The sequence below is a fragment of the Salvia hispanica genome, chromosome 3 (genome assembly GCF_023119035.1).
Source record: "Salvia hispanica cultivar TCC Black 2014 chromosome 3, UniMelb_Shisp_WGS_1.0, whole genome shotgun sequence".
NCBI lineage: Eukaryota > Viridiplantae > Streptophyta > Magnoliopsida > Lamiales > Lamiaceae > Salvia > Salvia hispanica.
The window spans coordinates 22,755,002-22,766,619 of NC_062967.1; the positions used below are offsets into that span (position 1 = coordinate 22,755,002).

At 37.3% G+C, this 11,618-nt stretch overlaps 3 protein-coding genes across 3 annotated transcripts; 1 reads left to right on the plus strand and 2 right to left on the minus strand.

Moving 5' to 3' along the window:
- Positions 1-142: 142 nt before the first annotated feature.
- LOC125209616 lies at positions 143-2,536 on the plus strand. Its single transcript, XM_048109206.1, has one exon. The coding sequence runs from the start codon at positions 143-145 to the stop codon at positions 2,534-2,536; it is 2,394 nt and encodes a 797-aa protein (XP_047965163.1).
- Positions 2,537-3,943: 1,407 nt separating this feature from the next.
- On the minus strand, positions 3,944-5,307 carry LOC125209617 (protein MAIN-LIKE 2-like). Its single transcript, XM_048109207.1, has 3 exons — positions 4,451-5,307; positions 4,296-4,383; positions 3,944-4,216 (listed from the first exon to the last, which is right to left on the minus strand). The coding sequence occupies exons 1-3, from the start codon at positions 5,305-5,307 to the stop codon at positions 3,944-3,946; spliced, it is 1,218 nt and encodes a 405-aa protein (XP_047965164.1).
- A 3,296-nt stretch (positions 5,308-8,603) lies between these two features.
- LOC125212368 lies at positions 8,604-11,577 on the minus strand. The gene is made up of 10 exons (XM_048112515.1): positions 11,492-11,577; positions 11,342-11,412; positions 11,081-11,182; positions 10,673-10,762; positions 10,498-10,572; positions 9,852-9,884; positions 9,673-9,750; positions 9,122-9,163; positions 8,885-8,973; positions 8,604-8,797 (listed from the first exon to the last, which is right to left on the minus strand). Exons 1-10 carry the CDS (start codon positions 11,553-11,555, stop codon positions 8,776-8,778), a joined length of 666 nt encoding a protein of 221 aa, XP_047968472.1. The 5' UTR covers positions 11,556-11,577; the 3' UTR covers positions 8,604-8,775.
- Positions 11,578-11,618: the final 41 nt, after the last annotated feature.

An 11,618-nucleotide genomic window follows, 5' to 3' on the forward strand; every position in this document is an offset into this window, starting at 1 on the left:
TCGGGCGAGAGGCTCCATTATATTGAATTCGTGCGTTTCGTATTCTGAATTAGTTGCAATGATATGTGGTGCAATGAGAATAGATATGAATCAACACGTCATTCAAATATCATGGAGACATTGTCTAGTCTTTGCATCCACTATGAGTTATATATGTACTGAGATTTACACTGATCAAAGTGTGGAGTTTATGTTCAACGATGCTCAAAATTCTACTCGTTGTATTGAATTGTTTGTTGAGTATTCACCTGTGAGAAGTTCAGAAATCACACCAAGTGTTGATTATGGCGTTGTTGATTGTGGTATTGGATCATCGGCGAGGGTTGAACATGTGAGCTCTGATCGTGATATGAGTGTTGCAGATGCTGTTAATGTTGGTGTTGGAATAAATAACGACTTAGATGTTGCAGATACCCTTGATGATAATACTCGCATTGTACGAGATAATGATGAACCATTGTCGCCAGTAACATCTGAGGCAGATGCCAGTCTAAGTGAGGATTCTCTTGGTGATGCTTCTGATGATGAGATAGTAGTTTGTAAACCCGTTGTGCAAGGTGAACAACCACTTCCAAAATACGTTCCCAAGGGGATGAAATTCTTTCGCAGCTTACCAAGTGGTCCTTCTGAGGTACCTGATGAAGTTGGTAATGAACACAACAACATGTACTGGGATGAGAGACATCCATATCGGATTGGTATGGGAACAAAATTTGACTCCAAGCTGCATGTGAAGACGGCTATGACTATGTGGAGTTTGTGGCATCAAAGACAGTTTAAGGTCGTTGAGAGCAAGTTAAGAAGGTGGCATGCCGTATGCAAATTTCCAGCGGGAACGACAGAAGATGGGATAGCTATTATCAGCGAGACCGACGCTGAAAAAGCGAATGAATGTTCGTGGGAAGTCTCTGTTACACAAAGGGCTCATGATGATCTTTGGGAAATTAGGAAGTGGGTGAGACGACATACTTGTGAAGGTCATCGTGTGAATAGAGGACATGCTAACTTTTCATCAGCGATGATTGCTCTGTGTATACGACATCAAATACAAGAAGATGTTTCTTTCAAGGCCTCGAACATAAAAACCTATATTCATGAAAGATTCAATGTGGTGATCAGTTACAAGAAGGCATGGTATGCACGGAGAAAGGCTTTAGAGATTGTCTTTGGTGGATGGGAGGAATCATTCAGACAGTTACCAAGCTACATGCTTGAACTGCAGTCACAGAATCCAGGCACAATTGTTGAGTGGAAGCACAACGAGCTGTTGAGTCACGGACGTAAAAAGGTGTTCAGTTATGTTTTTTGGGCATTTGGAGCTGCTATACATGCTTTTCAGCTGGCCCAACCGGTTTTAACAATTGACGGGACTCACCTCCGAGGAAGATTTAAAGGTAAATTGCTTGTTGCTTGTGGTGTTGATGCTAACAAAAAATGCTTACCTATTGCATATGCCGTTGTTGATGAGGAAACTGGCGACAGTTGGACATGGTTCTTGAAACATGTAAGAATTCATGTGGTGAAATACCAGAGGGAGGTGTGCATCATATCGGATAGGCATAAAGGAATTTTCAAGGCTATGGATTCTGATGAATGGAAAAAGGAGCCAAAATGTCACCACAAATTTTGTTTGATCCATGTGAGGAAAAATATCTTGCAGAAGTGCAAGGGTCCTACTGTGAAAAGCATGGTGTGGGCATTGGGTGCTACAACTCAAGAGCGTAAATATAAGAGAAGACGGCGTGCACTGCATGAGGAAAGCCCTGATGCGATACGACAGCTGAATAGGGCCGAAAAAGAAAATTGGTCTCTTTGTTACGATGATGGACTTAGATGGGGGGTTACCTCAACAAACATGTCGGAGTGCTACAACAATGTTTTGAGGGGTGTAAGAGAGTTGCCAATTAGAGCTTTGATTGATCTCACATTTTGGAGAACAGTGGAATGGTGGGCACAAAAGAAGACAAAAATACAGCACACCGAAGGTCGGTTAACACCGTGGGCGAGGGACAAACTTGCTGAGAATGATGCCAAGGGGCAAAAACATCACATTTCTGTACTTGACCGAGGATTAGGACATTACCAAATTCGAAGTCAGGCACGGTTAGAAGATGGGAAGCCAAAGGGCAACAATGTACAGAAGGTGCAGTTTGAAGATTCTAAGTGCACTTGTGGGAAGTGGCAGACGTGGAGAGTTCCTTGCTCACATGCTTGTGCAGTTGCTAGAGATAGAGGTATCGCTATGTTTGAGCTCATATCTACAAAATTCCACAAATCTACATGGGAAGCACAGTATTCTAGTCCTCATCCATGGGATGCACCAAGACACGAAGATTATTGGGCTAAACCTGGATGGAAATTGGACATCACCCCTGAGCAGTTGCTTCCTCGAAGGCGTGGCCGTGGTAGAAAGAAGAGGATACCTAATCAAATGGATGTCCGCGAGGAAGGTGAACCGAAAGCTCCCCGCCGTTGCAGGAATTGTGGGCAAGAGGGACACGATCGAAGAAATTGCTCAGTCGGTCGTGTTATGTAGTTTCTAGCAGCCTATATGCACAAGTAAGTTCTTATAATATTTCTTGCTTTAAGTAGATAATAATGCTGACATAAAAACTACTTTCTTGCAGTGTCTTGAAGAAATGAAGGTTTATGCTGCTATGTGTGTCACAGTGTGTATTTATGTATTTATTTTCTATAATTGTGAACTTTTGTAGACAAATTCCAGAAAACAGGGTCAAAAAAACTGCAGTAGCGTTATTAGTGTTGGACTACTTTTTCTATAATTGTGAACTACTTTTTTTTTTGTTTTTTTCTCACTATACCAAATCATATTAGTATTTCCTTAATTAATATGATTAGCTTATTTCCATCATAAAAAAGTATTCAATTAAACTATAACTAATCTCTACCATAAGCAACTTGATGTTGTTGCTGTTTATTTTTAAAACCACGTAATATGATGATTTTTATTTTTAAAAAATTTGGCAAGAATTCATCTTAATATATAACACCATAAACCTGTTAATCACGTAACAAAACAACAATATATAATGAAAAACAAGTTCAAGAAAAAACCAATATAAAGTTTAAAAAAAAAAGACAGAAGTACACAAAATATATATAACATTACATCCTTCCATAAAGAGCTACTTATACGACGATGGTGTGTATTTCGACGGTTCAATCTCCTTGTTCTTCCTGGATGAAAATCTCTTCATCACTTTGGAAGTATGAATCGACTGATGCTCGGGCTCCACTCCATTGCGGCTCATTTTGGCTTTGTGAGTATGGGCGACGACTCCAATCAGGCTCAGGTTGGCTTGGGGAATAGAGGGGACGCCCCCACTGTGATTGCGACTCCTGGCTTGGATAGAAAGACCATTGAGGTGGGTCATACTCTGGATTCATAGGCTCTGGTTGCACATAATCCCACTGCTGCTGCGACATCCTTATCTGTTTTGTGTTACCGTGCCCACCAGTTCGAGCACCCCCCACTCTATGACTTCGACGTGGTGGAATGTCTTGTGGTTCAAAAGGCATGACCACATCGCGGTGTTGGGAAGATGGGTACTCCATGACATCGGCGTGGTTCGTTGACTGAAGGACATGCCTAGCGATTTCACGAAATCGTCGTATTCTTGGGTCTATTTCTTGTTCAGTAGTCATATGCCAAATCTCCTGAAAACCCTCAACCTAGATAAAAAAAAATCATACAAATATCAATACGTATATAACAAATGAAAGCATATAGTTTAATATCACAAACTTACAAATAATCTCATCGACGAAGCCGACTCGTTCATCCCAGCAGTTGTCTGTACCCCCCCAGGTTGAGTAAGGTACGTCACTGTAATCCTGTTATACCACGCCATATATCCCGGATTCGATGGGATGTTTATGGACATCATCGCAGCATCTACGGTTGCCTGGAACCTTTCATACCTCATGTCCCACTCCCCAATGAAGAACTGATGCATCTTTTCCCAATCAGTACCCTTCTTACCACGCCGATCATTTGTAAATGATCGGCGTTTTTGAGCATCCTATCTATGGATTGAGGAATCCCCTGGTATCGATTAAATTGTCTGCGCACTCGTCCAGCCTCATGCGCCTCGACATACGACCAACATACCAAATAAGTGTCGCACATATAGCACTCATTCACATCATTGCAGTAGTCTGGCAATATGCGATCCACATATGGTGTCCATACAAACTACAAAAAAACCAGCAATGCAAACGCAAATTAACTTCATAATAAATTCATACATTAAGTAATCAAAAGAGAAAGTCACCTGGCCAGGTTTAATCAAGGATATTTGATCACGGTAATGCTCCACCGAATATCTAGGAGCATTTCCTATCTGAGTAGTTCCTTTCCACCTATAAATAAAATTGGTGTAAAAAAAAACTCAAGATGCATAAACAAATAAATGTTTAAATATATCACCTGGCGCCACATGGCGTATACGGCTCGTGCACAGGCGCTACTACGAATGACGGCCTCAATGTAGGCATTCTTTCCCACGCCCAAAGCTGCAGAAGAATCATGGGCCCGCCCAACTCTTTCCTCTTGTCCATGGAAGCCTCGCACATATAATGATACAAGTACGATAAAGCTGCACTTCCCCAACTAATATTTATCACATCGTCTTGATCCTCAAATGCATTTAGCCACATGAAAGGAACCTTACACCCAGTAGTGTCTGGTAGAATCAGTCCTCCTAACAAGATTAAGGCATGGATACGTGCCCTTTGGATGTAGACATAAGGAGGTAGGTCATCACCCAAAGGTATCCTTGTTTGGTTGATCAGAGCGGTCATCAGCATACCGCCTTGCTTTGTCTCTGATGCTGCATCGGGTATCCATCCCAACAAATCTCGGCACTTGCTGGGCCAATCATCATATCTGGTATGATGGTCACGGCCTGTGAAAACACGACCGTCCGCTCTCAAGCCCCACATGACTTGCACATCTTCTAGGGTGATTGTCGCCTCTCCAACCGGTAGATGGAAAGTATGTGTCTCCGGCCTCCAACGCTCAATCAAAGCAGTTATAAGCTCGTTGTCGACCTTCATCGACTTTCCACATTCGATCACGCCTCCAAAACCAAACATGTTAAGCCAATGCCTCACATTGGCATGAATATCCACATCCCATGTCTTACTTTCCGTCCGGCGAACTTTGAAAATATGTGATGTGCCTTCCGTCAGTAGTTTATTTGATATGTGTTGTTTCTGAAGATATAGAACTGACGGATCTTCAGGTCCATATAACAATTGCCCTCTAGAACTTGAAGTTGCCATCTAATCCTACAAGATTTTCACAAAACAATAATTACAAACAAATAATTCACAAAACAATAATTACAAACAAATAATTCACAAAACAATAACTACAAGATATCATTCTAGTGTGCCTGTTTAATACAGTTGCTCCAATAATAGACAAACTTTAATAGAACTTTATCTCATACTATGCAACTGAAGGCATAATGGTTAGGGGCCTAATGATGGTTAGGGGCCTATCCCACAAATAAATTAAGAATCCACCCAATTTAACAACCCAATGTAAGATGAATTTCTCACATTAATTTCTAAATTCAACAATCATTCTTCACTAATTCGATGAATTTCACAACTTCAATAATTGGATAAATTTCACAAACATATAGAATCAATTGCTTGCATATCATCAACAAAAACCCGTTACAATTAACAAAACAGCAAATCATCAGACTAATTGAACAATTTCATCAAAAACCCTAATTTACAAAATCACCTAAAACCAAAACAAAAAAGCCAATAACCAACCAATAAGTGAAGAATGTTGAAGGATTGAAGAAAACTTACCGAAATAAAACGAAAAATTGGAAGAAGTCGCCGGAAATCGCCAAGAATCGCCGCTGCCGTTTTTTTCCACGCTGTGCGTTCTGCGTCTGAGTTCTGGATGTGCGTCTAAATTCAAATTAAAGACGCATGTGCGTTATGCGTCTTACCTATAGACGCATAAGCGTCATGCGTCTTTTAAAAAAAAATTAAAAAATTGATAAACGCATGATTGTTATGCGTCTTTGGTTAAAACGCGTAACCCTGATGCGTTTCATTATAGAAAGACGCATGACGGACATGCGTTTCTCCCAAACTGGGAAGCTAAAAAAACGCAGTATTAAGATGGAATGAGCAATGTATCCTAGAACAAAAATAGAATTAACCCATGGAAAAACACACAAAGGAGCAAGCAGATTAGAGTTAAAATTGTTGTTCATCTCTTTGATTCTAAAATCAAAACTAGCCAAAATTATCAAGATTCATGCCTCCTGGTTGAACAATATTAAGATGATCATCAATAGGCTCTTTTTTTTAATATATAAACACATACTTTATGGCGGTGTTCGGTTTTCTAGATAAAATAATACGAAGATACAATCTAGGATTGGGTTGTGAGATTATTCTAGTCATAGGGGAGTTAGCTATGACTAATTAGTCGGTATCCCATGATTATTCATATAGGATTGAATTGTGGAATTCAATCTCATGAATCAAACACACTAAATATTTAATTTGGAAACAATCTTGCAAACTGACTGTACGTATGCTGAAGAAGCTTGTTTTTGTTTTGTGATGTTACTGAATTAACAATGCTATGTTCCAGGTGTGACATAATCATCAGTTTAGGAGTGATGTTTGCTTTTAGATTAGAGATGATTAACGCTTATAGCTATTAATGGTTGTTTTTGAGTCCTATTTAAATGCTTCAACACTCAGTGTGTCCCCAATATCTCCATCTTAATTGAAACTTTGATTAACTGTATATCTAAGTAATTTAGTTCCCTGTAAACCAAAATAGTTTAGATCCCTAACATTTGAGGTGTGACTTGTTAGAAGACATGGTTTATAAGTTCTGCAGTATCAATTAAAAGTATCATAATCCTCCAGCACACAATATCAAATATTTTACTGTATTAAATTTGGGAAACTTTTTGTGAACCGGGAGAATATTTTAAATTTAAAATAATTAAATTGTGGAGCATTAAATATTACCGCTCTTTTCTTAATATAGATAAGCTATCGTCTACCACTGAACTTTTCTAAATATAGACATGTGTTTGACATGGCCATCACCGATTGCCGCCAGTTTATTGTCTAGTTTTGTACAGAAGCCCCAACTCACTGCACACTCCGCTCACCTTCCCATTTAATATCGTTGAGGGATTAATTTATAAAAATATTAGGTGGGTTTGATTTGCTAGATAAAATAATACTCCATCCGTTCTTGATTAGGAGTCATATTTTAACTGGACACGAATTTCAAGAAATATGAAGAAAAGTTGGTTGAAAAAGTTAGTGAAACGTGAGACCCATTTTTTTATATTGATTTTATAATAAAATGTGAGTGAATTGAGTTAGTGGAATGTGAGACCTACTTACAATTTATGATAAAAATTAAGTGTGACTTTTAATTGGGTACGAACCAAAATGGAAAAGTGTGACTCTTAATCGGAGACAGAGGGAGTATCAAGATATAATTTAAGATTGAACTGTTAGATTATACTATTAGTTAGAGGAAGAGGCTGAAAGGGGATTAGCTATGACTAATTATTTTATGATTATCTATCTAATATTGAGTTATGAGATTGAATATCATGAACCAAACACACTACATATTTAATCTCGAGATACAATCTTGCAAACCAAACACATCCTAGAGTCCAAAATTAATCTTATACTCCCTCCGCCCCAAGGAAGATGACCCCCTTCCTTTGGCGGCACGAGATTTTATGCAATTTTATTTTGTGTGTTAAGTGGTGAGAATAAAGTAAGAGAGATAGAATAAATAGAGATAAAAGATGCTTCCATTTTTAGTAATGGGTCATCTTGATTTGAAAAACCAAAAAGGAAAGTAAGTCATATTCGATGGGACGAAAGGGGTACTTGAAAAATACTAAAATTAGTACTCCCTCCATCTGCCATTAAATGTCCCATTTTTTTCTTTCTTGTCTGTGCGCCAATAAATGTCTCATTTAATTTTTATTATATTTGGTAAGTGGACCATATATTCCACTAACTCATTCCATTCTCATTTTATTATATAATTATGTATAAAGGTAGACGTCACATTCCACTAAGTTTTTTCATCCACTTTACTTTATAAAGTCGAACAATATTTTAAAACCATGGTGACAGTCAAATATAGAACATTTAATCATAGACCGATGGAACATGAAATATATTTTTTTTGTTTTTTTTTAAGTATAACTTTTTTACATTATTATTAATGTGAACCTCATTAACACAATTTCTATTATCATTTCTTTTCAGTTTTTATTTGATACACATGCTCAATCATCAGTTTTATACTCCTACATTCTAGGAACTGGAAATATATTGATTAATACAAAAAAATTCTTCAAGATATTAAGAGTGCATTCTGATCTTAAATGGAGTAAGAATTGCTTATATTGAAATGTAACTATTGGCTATTTTGTATATCTAGCTAATATTGATAGAATACTCCACAAATATTTATATTATATAGGATATAAAGAAATCTGGAGTACTAAAATAAATCAAATCAAATCAAATTCTAACGACTATAACAATAATATAAAATAAAGCTAAATTAATACTTTCGAAATAAAATAAATGTATAGGTTCGTATCAATTTATGTTACATATGATAATCGAGAAGATTATATCGCACAGAAACCACAATTAACTCTATAGCCGCTACCACCTGTTTGAAGAAGTAGCATACTCTTACAAAGCTAGCAGTCAGCTCTTGTTTGAAAAATTCCTGATATTCAAATTCAACGCTTTTAAATACCCACATTTAAATATATGAAGCAGAATTCAGACATGCACATGAGATGAAATAGTGTACCTCGTTATGGGTTTACTGAGCTTATTATCATGCACACTCCCATCTGTCAATAAAGTACTGTTGGGAGAATCTACGATCGCTCTAAGACCCTGAAAACACCGTAAAATTAATTGTACATATCATCGTAGAGTTGTGATCAAACTAAGAACCATATCAGTTTGTTGATTCATTAATATCAGTTGGTATCACAAAACTGCAGCATGCCAACAGAGTTAGTAGAGAATAGATGAGAGGTACCATGAGATTTTGCATTGGATTTCCAGGAAGTTTCAATTGATCCTGCACCAAACCATTGAAAATAATTAGTTAATAAAAGCAGGTTGCTAACTACTAAACTTTACGGGAATATCACTCAAGATAAGGAGACGAAATGTGGATGCTTCCCAAACCACCGTTCCCGGTTAAGAAATAAAACTTCCGAATAACCACTGAGATGTAAGAAAATTATGATGATTAAGGGTTTCAAAGCCTACCAGGAAAAGTGATTCTTCCTAATGAAGAAATGGCCCAAACTAGTTTAAATATAAAGAAATCTAGAAACAATGTAAGCTAAAATGGCATATAAAAAGTTTCCTGGCACTGCAAAGCAAGATTGATTTTTTTTAAAAATACTGTGCCTCAAATATTTTTATCCCCTCAAGAGGTGTACCTTGAAATTAAAAAGATGAAAAAATGGCATTATATTGAAAACCTAAGCATGATTCACAGGAGAATATAAAAATAGATTAAATGATTTTTATCACAAAAAAAAAGAGAAAATAAAGTGCAGGAAAAGGAGAATAACCAACCTGAATCCTTTCTGGCATGGCCATCCTTTTCCCATTAACAATGCTACACAGGTACATTACCCCAGCATTTGCAAACTCCTGTAAACAGCAAGAATGAGCAAGTATTAAGTGCTGCAGAAGCAACTTGCAGAAAAAGAAAATAAAGATTAGAGTAATATCAGTTCAAAAAAGGGGTTCACCTGCTTGTCTTCTAGTGAATGTAGTTTTCCATCCTGCAACAGAACATACGAGATAAGAGTTGAAAGGGGAGGAACCAATTCAAAAGAAATACAAATTGCAGTGTTTGTGAACCAAGAACATAAATATGGTGAAGCAGCATCCTGGACAAAGTTTCAAGCCTTAAAACGTGTGATACAGCAACCTAACTTCAATAGTATTGCAATAATGAAACCATGGCGCTAGAATGTGTATGGCAGATGGACGAATCAGATTTTCAGCGTTATATTCAAAGAGGTGCAAAGTGATAGCTCGAATGCATGACTCATCTATTGCACAAGAGGACACTCAAATAGAAAACAAACAAAGTTTTAGCAGAAGTTTCAAGTTTCGACTCAAAAAAATATGAACTTAATAGATAAACACATCTACAAGTGTGGCAACGTCAACATTTCTTGTACTGGGAACAAAATTGAGAGCCAGAATTAACTGTGTATTAAAAGAATCACATATACTCCAACGACTATGCTCTCTTTCTACTTGTCCATGTTATCGTCTTAATTGTTTATACAAGACACATTAACAAACATTCATATGAGCATGCTGCAGCCTATTTAAACCAAACTGCAGGAACATATAAATAAATAATTTGACAAAATGAAAACTAACCAAACCGGAAACAATCTGATGCAAATCATTCAAATCAAAGCCAATTTGAGAGAGATCAGCTTGCGCATCAGAAACCTGTTTCAAGAGTTCAAAATATATTGGGAATTGATTATACATTCTTTAGATTGCTAGTTAAGGAAATACAAAATGAAATCAGCAATGCAATTGCATGTACCTCATTCCTAATTAATTTAGAAATCTCTATTTGCTCATCAATTTTTCCGTCCAAGTTCTCAATTCTTTGAGTCAAGTGCCTTTTTGCTGCCTGCTCGCAAACCATATAGAAAATCAATCACAAAGATATTACATAGGTTAAATAGTCGGATCACCAAGGTTGTAGATGATATAATGTTTTGAGTGCAGGTCAAATAATTACTATAAAAGTCTAAAGCATGCTAAAAAATTAAGTCATGTAACTACTCTTACAATCTTGCTTTACCAGTCATCTGGAATAGTAACAGATTTCGGTAAAGGCATAAGCAGACACCATAAACTTTTTGTCACACTCATCACAAAATCAGAGGTATCAAGGAAAAGAAAACATGATGGTCCAATAAAAACCAGCCTTATAGCTTATACTTACAGCAAGAGCATCAGAGACGTGATCCAAGTGTTTTGTCAAGTTTGAAACAGCATTTGCCATATTCTGCTTTGATACATACATCAGGTCTGAGAAGGAATAACCCTGGCATTTGAAAAAGGCGAGCCGAAGGGATCGTGTCAAAAAAAAAGAGAATCAGTTTCCAAAAAAGACATGCAGGCAGCAAAAAACACAAAAGAGAATAGCCTTTAAATGTGGAACCTCCTAGCCTAGGCACGTAAATGAATGAAATATATCCCTAACCTTCCACCACATGTACCCATAACCCAAAGCTCCAACAGCAGCAGCTGGAACAATAAGAGATGTTAAGTTACCTACAACAATGAGATCAAGAGTCAGAACTTGCACAGTTATGAGCCGACATATGCTCTTGGACAAACACAATGTACTGACTCTGGGTAGAGCTCCCATTTAGAACAGTAATCTGCCTAGATGAAGCCAGCTGGCGAACCTCCATTGCTAATCGACGGACCTGAAAATGAGCTAAACATATATCAAAGCTGAAGGGCACATCTTTTTG

What these genes read in the sequence shown, in the direction of transcription:
- LOC125209616 (XM_048109206.1), top strand. Translation starts at nt 143, where the DNA reads ATGAGTTATATATGTACTGAGATTTACACTGATCAAAGTGTGGAGTTT.
- LOC125209617 (XM_048109207.1), bottom strand. Translation starts at nt 5,307, where the DNA reads ATGGCAACTTCAAGTTCTAGAGGGCAATTGTTATATGGACCTGAAGAT. An exon ending in TATACGCCATGTGGCGCCAG is followed by an intron (nt 4,384 to 4,450) that starts GTGATATATTTA and finishes TTTTATTTATAG; the next exon opens with GTGGAAAGGAACTACTCAGA. An exon ending in CCTTGATTAAACCTGGCCAG is followed by an intron (nt 4,217 to 4,295) that starts GTGACTTTCTCT and finishes GTTTTTTTGTAG; the next exon opens with TTTGTATGGACACCATATGT.
- LOC125212368 (XM_048112515.1), bottom strand. Translation starts at nt 11,555, where the DNA reads ATGGAGGTTCGCCAGCTGGCTTCATCTAGGCAGATTACTGTTCTAAAT. An exon ending in CTAAATTAATTAGGAATGAG is followed by an intron (nt 10,573 to 10,672) that starts GTACATGCAATT and finishes CTCTTGAAACAG; the next exon opens with GTTTCTGATGCGCAAGCTGA. An exon ending in CCATGCCAGAAAGGATTCAG is followed by an intron (nt 9,164 to 9,672) that starts GTTGGTTATTCT and finishes GGTTTGGTGCAG; the next exon opens with GATCAATTGAAACTTCCTGG.